Genomic DNA, 23,143 nt, shown 5'->3' on the forward strand with positions numbered 1-23,143 from the left:
ATCTTGAATTCAAATACTGAATTTTGATCCAGAATTCTCAAGTAGAATCTACATTTTGGATACGAGTTCCGAACATACATTAAGGCACTGAATTCAGTTCCTCAATGTAATCAAGAAACCAGTTCTAAAAATCTAGTTTCTAGAGTTAGGATTTAATTCGAGAGTCTTAGTTTTAACTTTTGAAGCTATATTTTGGAACTAAATTTCGAACCCAAATATGACGTATTCACGTCAAAACAAATTGCAGGTGTACAATGATTAATAGAGTATGAATAGAGTTTTAAAAAACTAGTTTCTAGAGTTAGGATTCAATTCGAGAGTCTTAGTTTGAACTTTTGAAGCTATATTTTGGAACTCAATTTCGAACCCAAATATGACGTATTCACGTCAAAAAGAATTGCAGGTGAACAATGATTAATAGAGTATGAATAGAGTTCTAAAAAACTAGTTTCTAGAGCTAGGATTCAATTCGAGAGTCTTAGTTTAAACTTTTGAAACTATATTTTGGAACTCAATTTCGAACCCAAATATAGCGTACCACGTCAAAAAAAAATTGCAGGTGAGAGTATGAAATTTAATCCCAAACAAAAGAGAAAACTTGTCACTTTGTTTGCCACAATAACTATCTCTCGGCAAGCACTCGATTCTTTGCAATTCCATATCAAAGTAGTGGTTGACAGGTGACGAGAAGTATGTTGGAGAACGAAAGATTTCCGTTACAAATAATCCTATCTGATCCATATTACTGGTAACACTGCGCCAATCGATAAAGAAGATCGCGAACGATGTGTGCGTGCCTGTTGACGGTCTCCGCGCCGAGTCCGCAAAAAAGAAACCCTGTGCGCTTCGTCGATGTGTGTGCGCTTTTTGGTTGATCGCCTACTACTTCGTTTTCGTTTCGTTCGGTTCATCGTGTGCGAGTTAGTGAAAAACTTTCGAGTAAATAGCTGCCATTTCAGGACGGATTTAGCGTGTTTTTTCGCCGAAAAAGTGTACCATTCGATCGCCGGACGGTCGGACGCTATGGAATACGTGAACGGGAGTAGATTCCTGCTGTGGAACGAGTCGAAAAAACGTTTTTCGAAACTTTTTTCCTTCCCTCAGAAGCATCGACAGTAGAAGAATCGAAGGGGGTGAGAATTCCCCTCCACACCCGCCGCAACCCTATACTCCTGAGTAAACGTGATTGCATCGACAGAGCGTGCGACGAGAGTCGAACTACTGTGCAAGCGAGACGGAAGAACCGATTGAAAAGTGCGTATGCATATTTTTGTTGTTGGTAAATTGCATTGTCAGCGCTAAAGTGCGAGAGAGAAAGAGAGAGAGTGATTGATGAAACTGCTCGAGTTGCCCGCCACAGGAGAAAGAAGCTGGATATTTTGTGGATATAAATTTTGAACCGCTCGTGGAGAGCCCCGCGACATTAATTTCTGCCCGTTCGTCGTCGTCGTCGTTTCGAAAGGGGGTGATGGTTGGGGTTTTCGGTCGGGCGGTGTGCAGTGTCTGCCAGCGGTCGCCATGAAAAATGCGATTTCTTTACTTTCGCTGCCATTGAGGAAAAGGTTTTACTTTGCTATCATGCAAGCAAAATCGGGTGTCAGTGAAGAATGTTTACAAACAGTGGCATAAGTTTCTTTTCTTTGGTGTTTTTTTTTTTGATTGAGTGTGACCTTCGCGAGAGCTGTTTTTACGATTCTAAGTTGGGACAACAATTAAAGGTACGGTAGTAGTCCGTTGTGTGGAACAGCAAGAAACTTCGTGGAAAGAAGATGGAGACAATCTTTGACGAAAAGAAGGTATTTTTGTCCGTCCCCCCGACCGACCCGTCGGCCGATTTTTTGTTGGTATTGGTAGATGGGTTTGTGTTGTAAACACAACTGAAGGTGCACCATTTTCCAGTTTGTAAACCAGTTTTGGATTAGAATGAGATAAACCTTTTTTTGTTCGTCGTTGCTTAGTTGTGCCCCTTTCGAAAGGAATCGTCTTGGGATTTTAATTTTTTCAAAACAGGCAGCGTCAATTCATTGAATCAGTTAGTTGAATGAAACAAGCCAAAACAAAGTAATTTTCGGAATGGTTTGATTTGTATGAGTATGGTAATTGTTGATACATTGATGCATTCATTAGAGTAGAGAACGACGGATGAGCAAAATTGAATTAAATTTTGTTTAATTCAATTATTCGAGATGGAATTTCTTACGTGCTCCAAGCGCTGCTCAATTCAAAGAAAACAAATAGTGATATTATATTAATTAAATAGTTTTATGTGTTACCGATAATTTTCTTATATTTTTTTTCAGATAAATGAAAAAGTACCAATGTATATTTTACAAGTCGTATAAGTAACAAAATAGAATCTATTCATAATGTCTAAGTGGAACAAAGCTCACGGGTTGATTGTTCCGATAGATTCCCTGTTGAAGGAGAAGGAAAACACCAACCGGCCGGCCCCACTGCGGTCGGCCGGACTCGTTGGACGTTGGGGTATTACCAGCTTTACCTCAATCAGAAATACGACCTACGGTAAGCGCGCGCGAGTTTCCGAGAGTGTCCGTCAACCGATGATTCTACAGTACCATTATTATTTTCATTGCAGAGTTCGAAAGTACCAGCCCGAAAGAGTCAGATGACCTCAACTGCTCGTCCAATCTGGCGAGTTTGTCTACGCAGGTTCCCAACGCGGCCAAACCGAAGAAATTTTTCAAAAGCCGTAACACCTTACCGCCGGTTTTACCGTCTGCGGTTACGCCCGATCCTCACCGGCAGCAGGACCTGCTGTACCATCATACTTCGCAGCTACACGCGCGAATAAATCAGAATTCCGGTGGCAGTCAACCTTACGCAGCTGCCCCCGCCGGATTCTATCAGCAGGCAGCGGGAGGAGGTACCTCGAAAACTTCAGGTCGGACAGAAAAAAATACAGCAAAAAAAGAGAAGAAAAGGAAGAAACAAAAACAGGCAGCAATTGCCGCTGACGGGCTGGAAGAAGCCACTACGAAAGAAACAAACGTTGAAGATAGTAGTCCTGCGAAAAAAGAGAAGAAAGAAAAGAAATCGAAAAAAGCTAAGAAAGAGGTTGAACTACCACCGGAACAGCCCAAGCGAAATTCGTCTCGTATACGGAACAAAGTGGTTAACTACAATGAGGACGATGACAGCTATGATAGCGCTGTTCCATACCGTCAAGGGTTGCAGCCAACACCGCCCGTTTCGATGGCGGAGCTGCCGGAACCGTCGGTTACTGAATCTGTTACTACTGAAAAATCACACACCGATCACAAACAGGATCCGATTTCTTCTAAACAGAAAGCAAAACTTGTTGAGGCTGAGCAACAATCGGCTGAAGTACCAGTACCGGTACCGGTGGTTCCACCGCCTGCAAATGAAAGTTTACCGGAGATTCGAACTAGAACCAAGGAACACAAGGTTTCGTTGTCGGTTTCTGTTCCGCTCTCGTCACCAACAGTCACCGAACATCCGCCGATTGTTCTGCGGATATCGAAGGTGAGTGTTATGTCTTAATGATACCATAATTGTACGGCGAAAGGATTCCATGGTATTTATACTAAAAGAAATTTAAACTGCATAGAACCCTGTCACATCCGAAACATATTTGGCATGCAGTCTGGTGGAAACGATGAAGTTTTTCATTAATTTTTAACGTTTATTCATTATCAAGAGTTGTGTCTGTGCAACACATTTTGTTGCGAAACTTGACCTGTTTCAACGGGGTTTCGTCACTTTCGGGATTCTCAGACAGAAGACAGCAGTAGAAATGGGCTTTCCGTTCGGGAACGGTTCAATAGAATTAGTTCTAAAAAAATCAGTGAACTGTAACTCTGTTGAAGAACGCTAGCTGACCATTTTTTTTTTCAGAAGAAATAGAAATGATAAAGTTCTTTTATAAAAAGGAGGCTGTGTAATGTCAGAGACATAACCGGATGACGTGAATACGAATAAAATGTGATTCAGTTTCTTTGATGTTAAAAAATCTGGTTTCTGTGCTGTGGAACTGAATTCGAGACCAGGATTTTGGTTAGGGACTAAATCCGTGCAAACTCTTGGATTCTGGTCTTACGCTGAATTTTAGTTACCGAGCTCCAGCCCAGGATTCCGTTTTCAAGTTCGGATCTGGAACTCAATTCTGGACGAGGAACTGACGTATAGATCTGAATTCTGTAAATGAAGAAGGATACTTTAAAAACAAGTTTTAATCCATCTAAGAGTGTGATGATGCCTTTCCCGTATTATTCATATTTTAATAAATATTACTAAGGGATTCTTCAAAACAAGTTTTCATTGAAACTTGAATAAAAAGGGCGGTGGATAATGTCAGAGACCTAACCGGTGGACGTGTATACGAGTAAAATAGATCGTTCAGTCTCATTAATGTTAAAAAACTGAATTCTGGAATCGAATTTTTAAACCTCGGCAACTGAATTCCGGAAATGAATTCTGAATTGTTAAATTAATCACTGAACCTGTGTTTTGGAACTAAATTCTAGTCCAGAATTTTGGTTCAACAATGAATTCTGATTCTGAATTCTGAATTCTGATACCTAGCATTGAACTCTGGACCTGGAATCTGATCCGCATCTGAGTTTTAGTTACAGTAATGTGGTTCAGGATTCCGCTTTCAAATTCGGATCCAGAATTTTGCTCCGAAATTCAGTTCTAGAATCTAGATTCAAAAATTCAGTTCAAATATCTTCAGAGTCTAGTTCAATCACACTTCTAGAATTGTCTGCATTTTGGAACCAAATTCTATACTTGCACTCTACTCTAGAACACTTAACCTGGACCCTGAAATACAGTTTAGAACTGAAATCTCTGAATACAACTCAATTTTGAATTTGAAGTGTTTCTGGATTTCGGTTGGAAGATCCAAAACTTCAAATTCAGAATTCAAAACCTGAATATAATTGACTAGATTTAGAATCAAGCTTTGAAATTTGGTTTCAGTTTTCAAATTCATACATTGGACGTATTCATGTCAAAATATAAAGAATATTTCAGAACGGTGGCAATTTTTAATATACTGTTGTTTCAAGTAGGGTAACAGAGGTATTTTGGCCCACTTTAGGATTGATTTTATTTTGGCCCACTTTGAATAAATATCCCCCCAAATGTTGTAATATCTTTGAAAAACCCTTCCGCAATAGGTAATTTAATGGGTTTACCTTCAAATTTATGTAACATGAGTTACTTCACATCAATTAAATCCGATAAAATCGATAAAGTTTGTTAGGTGGGCCAAAATATATGAAGTGGCCAAAATACCTCTGTTACCCTATAGTTGTTTCGAAAATTCTATGGAATGTGGGACAATGGAGTTTCTGTTTGAGCTTTTTAATCGCTATGTGTGATGTTTCCTGAGCAGGAGGTCGAAAAAGCAAAGTCTTGGCATTACATTCCGTTTGTGGAATTTGGCCTTTTATGTTTCAACAGACTTCGCAGCCGATTCTTAGCGTACAAAATCATTGCATGGCTAGTGCTATCGATCCTACTGACACTAAAAACCCTTCCAGGCCGGAGCTATAAAATACGGCAACTGGCTTGTGAGATCAACCCAATAATTCCGGAACCAACATTCGGATCAGAATAAAATTCAACAAAAATCTTTAACATCGTAAATCCTTTTATTTGATCTTAAGTCGGTTGAGCCATCTTTGCGAAATTAGTCGAAGATTCATTTAGAATTATCCGAGCACTATTTCCGGACCGGCTTTCGTCACTACTTCGAGTGCTACCGGAACCGGAAACCGAGTACTGGTAGTGCCGATGTAAGCCTGTTTCGCCATCAACCAACAACAAATAGAATTCGCATAAATATCGCCCTGTGGAAATTCTTAAACCTTTCCTATAAAATGACTATTTCATTTGAAACTAATTTTGAAAGAAAAAACAACGGTCCTGCCTGTTTTGAGAAAATGCTGAATCCTGATTCCCATCTTTGTCGTAGAACAAAGTCATTTGTTTTTCAATACTTTCATGGGTGTATTTTTATTGCTATTAAATTTTATTTCACACTTCGAGAGCGTCACCATTTTTTCCAGATTCGATTTTCCAATTACTTTTACTTACACTAAGCGAATGGAAGAAGGTATAAAACATAAGAGTTTAATAATTCTCATAGCTCTTTTGTAAACATTTATAGCCCTTAGAAGGGTTGATTTGTGCAAATTTCTCCGCTGTTGTTCACTTTACGATATATTATGCTCCAATGCAAACGACCGGTAACTGGATGATGATGTAATCACTTCTATTCGAAGCGAAACTCACACTGCGATTGTCCCGCAGCAGAACCGCTCACAGAAGAACCAGTTGTTGTTTTTCTTTGTTTATATTCGCAATTGACTGAAGCACTAGTTGAATTTCACAAATACAAATTGTAATACGGAATGCTCTGATGAGTTTTCGAGGACACGTTTTGCGGAATGCGGTACAATGTAATAATGTCAGTGTATTTTAATGAATTTTCTTATCAACTGGCAATCCTGAAGACGGAAAATTCTATCTTCATAGATACTGTTTAGTATTTTTATTTGTGAGTGCGAGGAAGTTGCTACTCAGAAATCTGATTTGAATAATTCTGACGGCTACAACCCGAATAATTAAATTAAAGTGTTCCGGATTGTGTTACAGATACGTCGAATTGCTCAATGGATCTATGAGAGTACGACTTTTCAATTCATCATCGGCTAAGGTACTTATGGAAAAATGTTTACAGATTGTCGGCAATCAACTTTTTCAAATCACAGGCTATTGATTATTTAGCTTCAGTGAGGCCAACGTTTGACAAATTTTGCGGCAACTCAGTTGGGTGAAATCGAATCTAATATAATATGAAACTTACTGCGGCTAAAACCTTTGGTTCAGAACATGTCGTAGAATATGTAGAATTCAATAGTGTTTCAAGCAAAAGTGGAAAACGAATTGAATTATACACACTGAACTGTTCACAGGATTACGACTAAAAATCGCAAGCAAAAATGCAAAACGGAAACGAAATCTTGTGATAAGAAAAACAAACCAACAAAGCATCAGAGTGTCTGTGTAGCCACCAAACGATTGAATAAAGGTTCTGATTCAGCATCTCCATCTATTTCAAATCTTATTCTCATTTTGTCCTGCTGAAAATGGAGTTTTTGAATGTCTTGATTTCTGATAATAATTTGAGGACCTTGGATCTGGTCAAGAAATGTACAGTTATACCAAGGTCTCAATTTACGTGCTTTATATATGTATATACGTATGCATATATGCACGTATTCACTGTACTTTTAATGTATAAATAAATACACATTTATGCACATATACCTGCATATATGAATACCGAATTGCACATATAAAGCGCGTAAATTAAGTTACGAAAAAAGTTATTTAAATTTAAAGTCGTATGCTGACTAGAAAGGGAGATTTCCAACAGCTATAATATTTGCAAAACGTGGACACTGCTCGACTTAAGAAATTCGTTCATTCTACCAAGACTAGATTGGTCGCGGTAATACCTTTAATGTCGGCTACGGACCATTTTTGAATAAAAACGATTTGTGCCGATAGAGTCCCGCTCATCAAGAACTAGAATTTGAAACGAATCACCTAAACTGAGTCGATGCTATGCATTTTATATAGCAAATTAATATGAAGTTCGTACAACAACTACGAACTTCAACTGACTGAAAAAAGGACCGTATATAGTACAGTAAAGTACTGTTCTAAAAAGTACCGATTCCACGAATTCTGAAACTTGGGACTGGACCTGAGTTCAAGAACTAAGTTGAGAACTTGAAACAGACTCAGAATTAAACTGCAATTTAGTTTTTGAACTAGTATCGAAACTGAACTCAGTTCCAACATGCACTTTCTAAATTCTGAACCTGTATTCTGGAGCCAAGTTCCAGAAACTAAATTATCCTTGCAATGATCGAAGTCCAAATGAAAGCACAACCTAAGCGTTTGAGGATTTATACCACGCAAAAGGTCTGCTTTCATTGCCGAATGCTCCTCCTGACGATCAAAGTCCAAATGAGAGCAGGACCTGAGCAATTAACGCTTTATACTTGGTGAGAGAACCTCACCTTAACATCCAGTTCCGTCTGAAGCACTAGAAGAAGTGAACGATTATCAATCAAATATATTTCCCGTACTAATTTTACTGGTTACGAATTTCATTTTCCCATCATGCTTCGTCTTCGTTTGATCAGAGCATAGCAGTACAAATTAAACTATTATTACCATTTATCCGGTCAACTGAATCACAAGACAAGTGGACAGAAGTAATTCAATTTAAACGACTTCCCGAAGAATCCAGTTAAAAATTAATGACAAGTACAAGAAAATGTTTTCCAATGGGAAAATCATCCGCATGACCGCCACTCTAACAAGATGACGTTTGCACTCGATCAAATATTAACCTGGATCATTGGAGCGCTGCCAGATGAGAAAAAGAAATCAATCCATAACATTACATATTAATAGTTCATTATTTCGGTTCACTCAATCCAATCAACTCATCTCTACTGTAATCATAATAGAGTTAAACTTGTGCTTTCGCTGAGTGATAGGCCTGCCGAGCTTACCACACCGAACACCACCGGTTCGATGGCGCCACACTGCACACCAAAACATAATAAAAAAAAACCGTCGGAACTCATGGCAACATGCTGGTATTGCTAATGGGTCCAATCAGATGACGTACATGTTCGATGTATTTGTGCCACTATCGCATGCCGTCCATGCGATAGTGCTGTAATGGTGGTGGTGTGCTGTGGAGACCCGACTGTACCAGTATTGGTTTGGTTTCCGACGGCAAATCGAGGCCGTGCGTAGCATATTAGATCGAAACGACGAAAGCAACAAACCTACCAACGGACAATCAGTCTCGTGTTGAGCTTCGCTTCGCGTACGTTTGTGATTGCTTCCGTTCCGTTCCGTGTCCTCCCGAGCGCGATTTGAGGTTGCCTAATCTGCGCCGTCTGTGCATAATCGATTGATAATAATTGAATCGGGAATCAACGGAATTGTTTTCGGTAGAATATTCCGCAAAAAAAAACGGCGGACAACTTTTTAGCTTCACTACAGAGTAAAACCTACCGCGCGGGTTCGGTGAAAGTGATTGGCTGTAATCAGCCCCATTCAATGAAGCGTTGCAAGCTGTTCTTTCAATTGAGGATTCTCGGACCGGAATGAAAATCCACTTGACTGTGTTATACTCGTGAAGTGCTTAGGCAGCATATTTCAGGTGCTTCTGTGGCAAATCGCGTAAGACTCATTCGGTGTGTGATATTTGAATTGAAGCATCTGCTGCTCTGCTGCTTGTCGACGAGAAAGGCAATCAGAAAGCCTCTCTGTAAATAGAGCATATACAGTTACAGTTACGCGCACCAACACCACCGCACCGCAGCGAAAAGGCCAATAACAGCGCCTAGGTTACCGACGGTGTCGAGTCGAGGAGTCGTGTAAAACAGAGAAAAACAGTCCGACCGGGGGGTGCGTAGTAAGCTGGTACGGTACGGGGACAGCCCACTGCCGAGATTTTTCCGTGGAATTCTAGTTTTGGAACCTTACTGAAACCCACACGCCGAGGGCGGCCTAATCTCGGTCAGTGGCGGACCGTGCGCCGGTAAGTTCCATTCTTTCGTTTTCGATGTTTTCGTCACTGTCGCTTTCTTGCGGTGTTGCGTCAGGGTGAAAATGAAAACTGCTCTTTTTTTGGATAAGTTGAACTATAGTTTTGCACTCCTAGAAACACCTGTGTGTTCCGAGGCCTAACCGACCGAAGATTGCGAAGATGGCAGGACAATTACTCTTTCATTAGTCATTTACTTCGATCGTCGTTTAATTGGCGACGGTGTAAGCGCTGGTGTAAATCATTAAGCATTTCAGTCACAACGTTATCTCTGTGTCTGTGTGCATGTGTAAGAGACACAGTGTGTGAGTGTGTGTGTGTGTGTGCTTCTAAAAACAGTTAATACAATTATGATTGAGTAGTTAATTGAATTCAAGGTATGTGATCCGAGGCTTGTAAACATGCAATCAGATAGAAATCTCTTGAAGGAGGAGGTGCTGTCGGATTATTTATGCTTACTTCGGCTACTGATATGCTAATAATATAGAGGTGTTGACTAGACAGTCTTGGCCATATTGTTGGAAGTGCCATAAAAAGTTACTTCGTAAGCAACCCTAGAGTCGTCGTTCGTTCAGTGCTCAGCCAGTATCATGTTACATTAGAGGGCTATGTTTGTTTTTGCGTTAGAATATAAGTGGGACAGTTCTGCTGTCGAACGGGTCTTTAGTATAAGTGTATGTTAATCGTCCAGTGGTGGTTTTGATCAGTTACTGTTCCGTTCATTCCAGTGGATCAGGTTGTGAAAATGTTGAGTGACTCGTTTTGTGGTTTGTTAAATATTCACGTGTTTTAACCTTTCCAAAAGTACCTTCTTTTTCAGTCAAATTGGTAAAGAGTTGCGTTGCTAGCATCGGAGGCAATTGAAATAACGTGACTATCATGGAAGTGACAAATTAAAACGTTGTGATGCACAGCGGAATGTATCGGAAATGATTAGTTATGCTAGTGATAGCGTTTATGTTTGTGTAGATGTTGGATGATGAGTGATTTTCTGTATCAGGAACACATATCCAAATACCTCGGTTCGTACTCGTTTGTCACGCCTTTAATTCGATCTGTTAATTATCGTTGTGCTCAGTTCTCACGTGTTGTTCATTGCATCAATATAAAGATTCATTTTCAACGATCTATCGTCCGAATTGGCTGATTCCAAAATCCCCGAATGGCTTTCCATTTAAAGGCTGACTAAAAGTAAAATGATAAGCCCAGAAAGATTTATTAAAAATGCAACGCCCAGTTCGAAAACAAAATCTCGAGCCTGCCGCGTGATGAAGCCCATCAGCGCCCGCACACTGAAAACGGACACAAAATCAGCGCATTTCTTCCTTGTTTGTCTTGTCCGCATTTACTATTTACTGGATGTCCGCTGTTTCGTCAAAGTCAATTCTTTGAAATGGCTCATTAATGTTCGACTAATCGTAATTCCGGGCAATTCAGAGGATTCATTAGCTTGGGGACAAAATCGAACTTGTTGGTAGTATACCTAGGAATGTCGCATTTTTCGAATTATTCGATTATTCAATAATCGAGTATAATTTTTAAACTATTCGATTCTTAATCGATTATCTGGGATTACTCGATCAATATTACTACATCCCTAAGTAAACCTCTGCAGAACCACCTTGAGGTAGTGGCATTTAGCTAAATCGTATCAAAAGTGGACTTTGGTCCTAGGCTTGGGGATGAACGACTATGCACGCTTTTTCAGGTATGCTAAGATGTAGACATAGGATGCCATCGTCGACGATGTGACGAATAGTATCGACTACAACTGCAAATCGCTTGCCAAATCATGGCCTTCGTCTCGACAGTGTCGGCGAATACGAACTTGAATCTTTCCGGTACATCACCACATCCACGTTGCGATGTAAATCGTTTGACCGAAATGTGGCATAAAATCGAGTTTGACGTAAATCCTCCCCTGGCAAGCAGGCCCGTTACCTTCAATAAATACAAAAATTAAGATGATGGTGAATGTCACAGTTTAGACAAATTACAAACTTACTCTACTTTAAGCGCTTAGACATTTTGCGAATGATCAAATTGACAATTAGATTATTTCAGAACAATTGATTTTATTCTATTTTGATGCTTTCCACAAAATTTTACATTTTAAAATTTTTGAAAAATAAATATGATAATTTCAAAGTTACTTAAAAGAACAATTTTGTATACGAACAACCTCAAGATTTTATATCATAATAATTATCAAGAAAGAGAACGTACAAACTTATTCATTTTATAAACAGCGATTCAAGAGATGATTCTATACATTTTGATCGAAAAACGTGAACGTGAAAAATCTGAATAACCCTGAACCAATAAACTCAGTAATAGTGTTAAAAAGTGTCGTTAATCTTTGGAAAGTGTCTGCAAATACTATGGCAGCAAGTTATCAAGTTACTAAGTTCTGAATCTTTAAAAGCGTTTTATTCCTGCCCGATCAGATGGTAATAACAGAATTATAACAACTGGAGTAATTTATTTCAGAAATATTTTGTAACAAATTTTGAAATATTTTTGGCTGGTAAGCTGTTAAAATAACAAAAATCATAACAAAAAAGACTCTAGCGGGAATAAAATCGTAACAGATTTTGGAACGTTTGTATCACAATTATTATTAAATTTGATATAACTACAGAAGTCCGAAAGTATAAATTTATAACAATAATTCTAAAAAATTAGCAAATTTAACACAGAAAACTATATCACAGTTAACTTTTAGCATCGTTCCAATCCAAAATTGTTGAATGATTTTTTTATTAAATGAATAATTTATTTGATGATCTAATTTCTTCTTTTAGTTTTTGAAATTCTGATCATTATATTTCGATATAAATCAATGGAAGAACTCATTTTTTTCATTTGTTAAATATCTCAAAATAACCCAAATTGTTATACATATCAACTGTCGATATACTTGTGTTATGATTTTGTTATGTACATTTGATCGGGTGGTGGGACAACAACTTAATCAATAGTTGCACTATTTATGTACCATTTAATTCCACTATTTCACTGTCACATTATTAAACTTTCACAAAGTCACTATACTTTAATGAAGCATAACAAACGTTACAATACAGATACGCGTATATATATATTATTATTACATCCTTCTTCAGTGTATCGGTTTTATAAGTTATAACCGATACACTGAAGAAGGATGTAAATAACATTCCGAAATACGCGTATCTGTATTGTAACGTTTGTTATGCTTCATTAAAGTATAGTGACTTTGTGAAAGTGTAATAACGTGACAGTGAAATAGTGGAATTAAATGGTACATAAATAGTGCAACTATTGAATATATTCCGCTAACAGCTCCAGGTAAAAATAGGAACTTATTCAAATTGATACTGCATATCGATTTGCATTACATTGCATTGTTTTTTTACACTTAGTCAGAATTCCTTCTATGAGATTCTTAGAAGTAAGATTAGACCAAAATATTTTGCTTTATAATACTGAATCAATTTCTGTTTTTGGTCGTATTTAAATGACCCGTTGACAAATTGATTTAGAATCAAGTTAAATGCAGCAAATCCATCAACAAATCAACAAGATACAAGCGCTTCAAATTAGATCCGAAAAATCTATCGCCGATAGCTCTAACTTTCAGTTTCGTCATCCACTCACTACTCAAACACCTTCATCGGCCTACGAGGAATCCTCGCTCGCAACCAGGGGTTAACTAAAGCAGAAATGTGTTCGAGCATATTTTTATAGATTTCCTTTTGTGCGTTAGTTCATACTGCGCAAAACGGACGAGAGGATGGCATTAAACCAATTTTTCAATGGCATACAATTGAAATACCGAAACGACGTTGCTACACATGTTTAATAAATGTTTCCGAATCGATTGGTAGTTAAGTTATATGAATCCATTAACAAATGACTGAGTTAATATCGTTCAAAATTTGTACAGAAAAATGTTACGCGGATAGTTTTGAAACATTTAATTGACACCCGGCCCCGTATAGTGAAGAATAAGGCATTTTTAATGCAAAAAATACGTTCTGTCAATTTATCGGTGAAAAATATTGAAACCAAAAATTTACTTTGTCGCAAAAATAAGATTTTTTTCTTTTGAAGTAATGATAAAGTTTCGATGGAGACCTAAGAAATTACTCATTTTACTTACAATAAAAAATTCAAATAAATTCCTTCAATACTTTTCGATGAAACACGAGTGGCCCAAGGCTGCCGATTCTTCCCTATATATACTAGGGTGCCAATATTTTGGGGTCATGGGTCTAATTTCGTAAAGCGGTAGTGCTCAAAAGTTTCAATCCACAATTGGAGCTAAATCGGGTATGAGTAAGTGGTTCCGCTCGGCTGTCAAAGTTTGGAAATTCTCGATCTTTAAAAATCCCCAAAGGGAAGGGTGGGAGATTTAAGAGGTGTTTGGTTGGAGTGATGGATGTCTTAGAATCGTGTAAATCGTTGAAACCTAGTGTCATCTCGATTCTTTTTTGAAAAACAAACGACTGGATAAATTTTGAAATATTTACTTTACTACGAGGCGCCTTTTCAAAATTTATCCCCTGAAACAGTGGCGTCCCGTCCTCATGTGCACCTCGTGCACTGCACAACCGGTCAAATGGAAGAAATTTACTGCATCTCTATTCCTCCGTACACATGAGTTACTGCTCGGATTCAAATACAGACGGAATTACTAAGCTCAGCTCTGAGATTTGTTGCTCACTGTCACGTTTGACTCTGTGAGAACTTGTTTGCACACCTTCAGGAGAGGCTTCAGAGGTTTATGCTTATGGCAGTTGAAAACTAATTGCTGTTTCAGTTGCAACGTCGATTTTTTGATGAAGTTTTTGACAGATTTGCTCAACGTTCAGAGTACCGAATTCTTCTATTGTAACGATTGTTAATTCATATGATTATTGACAAAAATGAGCTTTAATTAAAAAAAATCCCATCCAAGGGTATATTGTTATTTTTGTCGTGAATCGACTTACTTTACTATGGGGTGCCTTTTCAAAATTTACCCTCTGAGAGAGTGATAAGTTTTTGATCGTGAATATCTCTTGTTGTATCTAACGAATCAACATAATTCTTGCTACATGCCATCAGAAATATGATCACAATTTTATGATAAAATTTTTAGTTGTGTGACATAATCTCAAATAATTCAAAATTAAACTTTTCTGAAATGTTTGGTATAAACGAGTATCAAAGAGGATAATTCATAAGGCACGTTTGCCTTTCTCGTATTTTGAAAGGATTTATATAATCTAATAGAATCGAAATTTTTCAACTTAAACGTGTATAGCAACAGAATTGAAGTATTTCAATAGTACACTATTGAAAAACCTGTCTCATTTTACCCATGTCAACACCAGCCAATCGCGTTCTGAGGAAGAGAACAAAATATCTGCTGCTGTACAACAAATCGTTCGAGAAAAATGTTCCGAACAGTGTTTAATATCGTAGTGAGTTCCACAATTTGGTTCTTCTGTAAGGCAGGAATGAATCCCGTACAGTACCCTGATAGTTTCTTTCAATGAAATGCAGATCCGAAATGAACTAAATTAAAATTCTATATGCAGCTATTTTTATAGCCGTTAGGACCGCCCATTAGTGAAAAAGCTACAGACGAAATCACAAGAAAAGAAACCTCTCAACAAAAATTGGATCAGTTTGGATTCTATCGCCACTGCGAGCAGATGTATTTTGTGTCGTTTGCAAAGCTAGTTTCGTTTCCGACAAGAGCGATTACGTCACAGCTGCCAGTCATTTACATTGGTGAAAAAACAACGGTGGAGAGCATTACACAAAATCAGCCGTTCTAATGGCTGTAAAAGTTTTCTAAAGAACTATTAGGATGTGTTGTTCGCAAATCGAAGGTAAATATCCTCAGTTTAGTGCAAATCTAGTTTGGTTAGATTTGTGCACTTTTCGCTGAGTGAAATTCACAGTAATCGAGATCAATTGAAGCGTTCAACAGTTCAGCCTGGAATTAGATGACGGAAGTCAGCGGCATTCATCGGAATTCGAATTCAACTCATCACTCTCCATCACAAACGCTTTCATAAAAGGTTCTTTTCAGAGCCACCATTATTTTATTATAAAGAACTGTATTGGTTACTTTGTAATATTTGTGTTTCAGAATGTTTTATGTAACTAATCTGTACTTTAGTTTAGGTGCTTCGTTTCAAATTCTAGTAGTGAAAAACGGGAATGCTTGCATAATTCATACAATTGATCAACTAAATGATATTCGGAAGTGTTAAGGAACATTTCAGTTGTTTTCGTATTCACGACATCCAGTTATGTCTCTGACATTACCCATCCGCCTTTTTTTGTATTGAAAAACACATTCGAGTAGCCATTCCTCGATCTTTAGTTTTCACTTAAAACGAACGGTTACATGATATGTCATACCACATAATCAGTGTACAACCCGTAAATTTTGTCACGAGACGCCACTGCCCTGCAAGAGTGATAAGTTTTTGATCGTGAATATCTCTTGTTGCATCTAACGTATCAACATAATTTTTGGTACATGTCATCGGAAATATGATTACAATTTTATGATGAAATTTTCAGTTGTGTGACATAATCTCAAACAATTCAAAATTTAACTTTTCTGAAATGTTTGTTATAAACGAGTATCAAAGAGGAAAACACGTGACGCTTTTTTGCCTTTCTCGTATTTTAGAAGCTTATAGTTCAGTTATCTGTGGAAGGATTTATATAATCTAAGTACCAATAGATTCGAAATTTGCAACAACATTGAAGTTGCACCTGTCTGATTTGATCCATTTCAGCACCAGCCAATCAGAACGCGTTCTGAGGAAGAGAACTAAATATGTGCTGCTCAAGCGATTTTACCACTTTTTCCATCATTTTGTGAGCAACGGTTACAGAAGGAAGACACACATTTTTATACTAGTACGGGTACGTTTGGAAATATGCCGTGCGAAACAGGGTTGCCACGTAAACAGATTAATCTGTATTTTATTATGAAGAACTATACTGGTTATTTCATAATATTTAATTGTGTTTCAGAATGTTTAATGTTACTAACCTGAACTTTAGTTTAGGTGCGACGTTTCAAATTTTAGTAGTGAAAAAGGGGAATGCTTGCAAAATTCATACAATTGATCAACTAATTGCATGCCATTTGTGTGGAGAGGTATGCGGCAGATTGGTTTGTCGTACCCGAGATAATGAAGCAGACAGGACGAAATTTCTAGTGGAATACCCACTCAGAAATTCCTACCTTAAACCGTTGTTCATTGAAACACTGATAACTGTTTGATGTATAATTTATTTATGGGTTTATTAGAACTAACATTTAAATGTTGACTGAACCTAGTCTTTATTGGCGAACTAATTCCTTTAGTGATGTATATTGAATATCCTTAAATCATATCCTAATATCAAAGTAACATGGGCCTATACCTATTTATATCATTGTGGTTTCTATGGAAAGAATAGTGTATTTATATCTTGTTTTTCTATTTATAGATCAGCATACTATGTTATTATAGTTTCTATGAGAAATGATAAATTGTTTATATTTCCACAAGTTGTTTTCGTATTCACGACATCCAGTTCTGTCTCTGATATTACCCACCCGCCTTTTTTTCATGCCAAGTGTCTTACAATTGGCTGAAACGTCGAGATCTAGTATAATCTCGATTTTTTTTAAATTCTACTTTGAAACGAAGAAACAAATTTTATTAATGCCAAATGTCTTAGAATTGCATGAAACGGGCACTCAACGGTTGTAAAAATCGAAGAAATTTCGCTAATCGGTTCTTTTTAGAACCATAATATTTTCCCAAAGGATTATGCAAAGTTTCTGGAAGCGAACGGGTAAAAGTTGCAAAATCCACGCAATCAACTAATACGAACGATTGTTTGTATTCGAAAGGGTGAATTAAGCATGACAGTTTCATTCGTATTCACGTCCTCCAGGTATGTCTACGACATTACCCACCCGCATTTTTTAAAACTGATTTGAACCGAAAAACTCAATCTGTTCCATGAATCCCCAGTCGATCATTTAACTTGTTTACATTTTGCTCTTACTGCTGTATTGTAGACACCCAATTATGCTCACAAATATCACAACTGTATGGGAGAACTTGGTTCCACTAATACGTACACCCTAATGTAAATACATGTTATAGGAAATCTAATCACAGGTTCATTAGGAATGCTATATTGTAAAACCTAATTACGTGTTTGGTAATTCAGTAATTCCGTGTTTATTGTCAGCGAACTTGATTATTCGCCATATTTTGTTATTCAATCGATTTTCAATTCTGAACGCTTTCCGCCAAACTTCTACTGATCCACGCTTTCTTTTTACCTCCTCCCCGCAGGGAACTTCCCGTCTAATCAGCACCGACAGTGAGGATGTTAATTCACCGCCACACGGAGTTACCAGCGTCGTACCGCCTCATCAACCGACATCGGTAGCATTGAACCGACCACCAACGACTCCTCCGGCGGTTACAGCTACCACCATCACCACCGCACCGCCAATCGCCACCGTTGTTAATCCTCCACAACAAACTCCGCCACCACTACAACCACCACCACCACCAGCAGCAGCAGCAGCAGCACCACCAAAATCATTGGAAGAACCAACGGTGCCACCGCTGGTGCTAGCAACGACAACCGCGGTTCCAACCATTGTAACACGAACTCCGGAAGTGGTACCACCACTCGCAGCAGCAGCAACAAGCTCTCCGCGGAAAGAGGAAGAACCCCGCAAAGAGGATCTCAAAATCAAAATCTCCCTCAACAAATCGACGCTGATCAGCAACGGTGCCAGTGGCGGCAGTAGCAGCACCACTGGCAAGAGCAAGAAAGACAGCAAAAAGGAGCTACGACACTTCAAGAAGCGTGTGCTCGCGCGGGAGAAAAGTCGGGCCAGTAAGCGATCGAAGCGTGGTGAAGAACAGCAAGCCAACAACGACGCGGACAGCGACGATCGCCAGGATCTGGAACTGCTCGGTGGAGTGGCGGAAGAACTGCGAGTGGATCCGATTGTGATACCAGCTTCGAGGCCATCCTTCCCGCTTCCGGGAACCGATGCTTACGAACTGTACCGCACTCTAGCTTCACCTTCCGGAGGGGATGATTTTGATTCACAAAGTTCCATCCTCGGAAGTGCATCGTCCAACAACACACCGAAACACGGTGGCCTGACGGCTGCCGACGATTGCCGGATCATTCACAGCCGAGGATCGAGTGACTGTGGTAGCGATTTGGAACTGTCACAGAACAGCTCAACCGCCGCGGCGCCACCTTCGGAGATTAATTTCGAAAGTGAAAACACCCAGGACAATCGAGACGAGGAATTGAAGCTGCAACAACAAAATCCGAAAAAGGATAGCGAAGAAAAGAAGGCAACTCCGGTTCGGGAAGAACGGGTTGAAAAGTTGAAACTAAGCTTGAGAGGTCGGGCAACGAGAAGCACTCGTAGCGGGATGAAAAGTATTCAGGTTGAGGTGATTTCCAAGCCGGAACCCGTTCCGGTACCGGCCGAGATATCATCACCGGAACCGGCCATCAAAAAGTTCGGCCGTGCCACCCGCAATCGTAACAACAATAACAACGTGGTTGTTGCCAAAGCACCGGAAAAGGAACCCACGGTGAAAGTTCCTTCGCCGATACGGGAACCGTCACCTTCCCCGCCAATACCGACGCTCAAGGTGGCCACCCGGCAGTACAGCCGACGGAAGAAAAACGTCGTTCCGCCAGATTATCAACCGAACATGACCATGACCAGCCCGGATCGACCGATGGAATCGGCTTCCGGAGAAGCGGGACCACCTCCATTTACGCTTACTTCCGAAAGCGAGTCGGCTCTGGCTTCCATGCAATCCAGTGTGGTCACCGACGCTCCCAGTGGTTTGGATCTTACGACTACTACCGGTTCGAGTCGGTTAGAATCGGGTCCCACCTCCACGGCCACGGCCACGGTTCAGGACGAGAACTCACCAGAACCGACCGAGTACAAAATCAAAAATAAGTTCAAAAAGTCCTACATCCGCAGCGAAGAACTGGCCAAACAGAAGCAACAATTGCTGCAGGACATCCGGCCGCTGTCGGAAAATCCTACCAACAACGCGGTCCCATCGGCAGCTCCGACCAGCACCCTGACCGTTCCTCCGATTACCATTCCAATTGGGTTGATCAGCAGCCAGCCGCAGGACCCGCCGGAACAGATGCAACCGGTCAAGCTAGTGATCTCCAAAAAGAAAGGCAGTATCTTCAAGAGCCGACCGTTGACGGGAACTGCCGAGGCAACCGACAAAAAGCGCCACGTTTACAAACACAAATGGGATGACGATGACGACGGGGATGGAAAGGACAAAAGTGTGACGGCCGAAGGTGAAAACGAGAACAAAACCGCTGCCTTCGAGGGTGAACCATCGGGTCTGTCTCGAGTGACGAGGTTACGAAACTCCGGTGGTTCCGCCATGGATTTCGACGATGACGACGACGAGTTGGACGATTTCGATACCAAACTGAAGTGTGACCGGAGTGCCAAACCGTACTACACGGTGGTGCGGAATGTTAAGAAGGCCCACCAGATCCAGGAGATTGGCGAATCGCAAGAGATGGATGACGATGTGGAGTACATTCTATCGGCACTTCAACCGGACAATCCAAATGCTACCCGGTGTCTGTCGGCGGTGACACTAGCGACCAAATGTATGACACCTGCCTTCCGAATGCATGTGCGAGCCCACGGCATTGTGACCCGGTTCTTCAAAGCCCTCCGGGATGCTCATCTGGACCAGAGTCTGGGGTTGTGCACCGCCACCATTCTGTTCGTACTGTCGCAGGACACCCTCAACATGGATCTCGATCGAGATTCTTTGGAACTGATGCTGAACCTGCTGGACACGGATCATCTGTCCAGTTCCGACGGAGGTCTCACGCGAGGTCAGTTGGAGAAGAACAAACAGAAAGTGCGTGAACTTTGCGAGGAAATAAAAAACTCCGGTAAAGCAAAGCACATGGATCTGGACAATCTGACCGTGGGTTCGCTTGCGATGGAAACTTTGCTGTCGATGACTTCCAAACGGGCGGGTGATTGGTTCAAAGATGAACTCCGAAAGCTCGGTGGATTGGATCATCTCATAAAAACGGTTTCCGACTGCTGTCGGGAAATTTCCGATTACGTTGTCGAATGGACCGATGATCTGTTGTCCAAGCTACGGAAGATTGAACGTTGTTTGCGAGTGCTGGAGAATGTTACTCTGCTGAACGAACAAAACCAGAGCTACATCCTGAACTACAACAACGGCAGTCTGGTGCACACTTTGGCCCGCCTGTTCAAACTAGTCGACAGTGAGGTAGTGCTGTACCCAACGGACGAACGGACGCCCAAAGACGACCGAGGCGTTATACTGCGAGAGGTGATTCCACCCATCCTGAAGATCTTCATCAGTCTGACGCATCCGTTCGATGAAACTGGTAAGTGTTCTGATTTCTGACTAGATCCTAGCGATCCTAACAGCTTCCAATTTTCAATTCTCACAGCCTACGGAGCCAGTGTGATCGGAGCCTTGCCGAATGTGATGGAAACCAGTCTGCATCTGTTGCTGCGGGTCGGCGAATATGTCCCGCAGAAATTCATCTTCGAAATGAACATTCTGGTGCTGCTCTTCCTGATCAACCTAACGATGTACACCCAGGCCAATCGGAAGTATTTGATGGTGTCACGAGCACCGGATGACTACAACAGCACCATCGAAGCGTCCCGAAATCAGGCGCAGATGGCTGTTCATGCACTGGTCGAGTACTTCTACCGGCAGGATGAACTAGCGAGGTAAGTGTTCAAGAGTTTTTCCACTTCAACGAAACGTGTGAAGTTGGTTCGTCAAACATCATCCCACGATTCCGATTACAGGTACGCCGAGAAAAATACCGACGCTATTCTGGATGCCAAATCGAAGAAAAATGAAGACATCGAGGAGACTGTTACCAAATGTGAGTAGTTTTGGCGTCTTTGTTTTCAATACTGGGGTACAAATTCAAAATTCGTACAAATTCAAAATTCGACAATTTAAACTATAAAAAATAGTGGTCAGTTATTGAACATTTTATTAAACCACTGTCCACTGTAAAATCAGAACAAATCGATTATTTTAAGAATCTACTATCATTTTCCAGAGAACTCTTTAGAATTCCCAGCTAGCGACTAGCCTAATTTTGCTCTTAGGGCACATATCCATTTTCGAATTTTTTTCACGAATCGTCTTCGAATCGTCAGTTCATAACAGTTTATGTTGAACTGTTATGCCACCAGGTACAAAATGTTCATTCGACACGTCAGTAAGGACATTGCGTATGTGGAGAATTTATTCTGTCGATAAGTAGTGTATATTGTATTTTGGATCTTTCATCTTTTTTCTTCAAAATTTATAATGTGTAAGTTGTATGTATACTACGAAAATTAGCTTAAATTTCACATTTTAAAATTCATTTTCATTTTCACCTTCCATACGATGTAAATGAACGAGCCGAAGAGCAATTCTCCGCTAGAAGCCTGAGCCGCCTGAAGACTTACTATTAAGGGTCAAGAGCAGTGCTTGGAAAATGAATGAACTGAATAAAAGTAAGCATCATTCATTCGCTTCATGGTTCATGAATGCACCAGCAACTGAACCATTCGTCAGCCACTTCTAAGCAGACGGAGTTGGTTCACATTGGTATGTATTAGTGAATCAAAGCTCTTCTGTACTTGGAAGGTAAGCGTATAGAAGTATTACTTGTTGCTCATTCTCTTTTACATTAGTGAGCGAAGCAACGAGAGAGTATTGTTGGTTCTTCATCGTCGGCTGTACATACATGAATCTCTTCATGTGGTTACTAGCCCAACGAGTGAGCAGTGAAATCGTTAAGCACAGATGAAGCTTACTTCTTCTTCTTCACTCTGTTTGGCCATTGCTTGCAGTTAAGATCTCATAAACATGAACATTAATCATAGCTACTGGTAGTAAAAAATGATGTGGAAAATCTACAGCAGCGTGAAACCTTCTAAATTTATTTTTTTTATGCTTGAATACATTAATGATTTAAATTATTTTTACATTCAAATTCAACAGTATTCTTTGATGATGAATGGTTCACCAACGATAGTGTGCTTGAATCACTTATACTACCGAGGAATTGTTTGAACGAGTTGCCTATATTTGAGAGAAAAGAGAATACTTAATACTGTTTTTCAGGAAGGTTCAATACTATTAAACGTAATAGAGCACGCTCGTCGGCAAGTATGTATGGAATGGTTCGTTCTCCACTCTGTTTGCTCGTGTATATTTTCAGCATCGAAGCCGGTAACTCAGTCTGCTGGTATGAGTGCTATAGCTGCGCTGAACGCTTTTTTTGCTCGTTCCTCGCATTGATGAATGAATGATGAAAGCACTGGTCAAGAGTAAACCAAGTTTACTTGTGTTGGTAATTTGTGTATTACGTACATTTTATTTGGTACGTATGTCATAGATCTATGTAATTTTC

General features: G+C 39.9%; 1 protein-coding gene across 3 annotated transcripts in view; it reads left to right on the top strand.

Annotated features, from left to right (window-relative positions):
* The first annotated feature begins 900 nt into the window (after positions 1 to 900).
* The window catches only part of LOC131426039 (protein wings apart-like), a 29,150-nt gene continuing 6,907 nt past the window's right edge, over positions 901 to 23,143 (top strand). The window contains exons 1-6 of one of the 3 annotated variants that reach the window (XM_058588444.1): positions 901 to 1,254; positions 2,301 to 2,523; positions 2,597 to 3,504; positions 17,986 to 21,097; positions 21,164 to 21,452; positions 21,534 to 21,613. In XM_058588444.1, coding sequence (XP_058444427.1) covers positions 2,367 to 2,523; positions 2,597 to 3,504; positions 17,986 to 21,097; positions 21,164 to 21,452; positions 21,534 to 21,613 — 4,546 coding nt within the window. In that variant the 5' untranslated portion in view covers positions 901 to 1,254; positions 2,301 to 2,366. Of the gene's footprint in view, positions 1,255 to 1,436; positions 1,719 to 1,777; positions 1,797 to 2,300; positions 2,524 to 2,596; positions 3,505 to 17,985; positions 21,098 to 21,163; positions 21,453 to 21,533; positions 21,614 to 23,143 lie in introns of those variants that run through there. The other 2 variants (XM_058588446.1, XM_058588445.1) reach the window with 2 other exon arrangements.

The sequence above is a fragment of the Malaya genurostris genome, chromosome 1, assembly GCF_030247185.1.
Source record: "Malaya genurostris strain Urasoe2022 chromosome 1, Malgen_1.1, whole genome shotgun sequence".
Classification (NCBI taxonomy): Eukaryota; Metazoa; Arthropoda; class Insecta; order Diptera; family Culicidae; genus Malaya; species Malaya genurostris.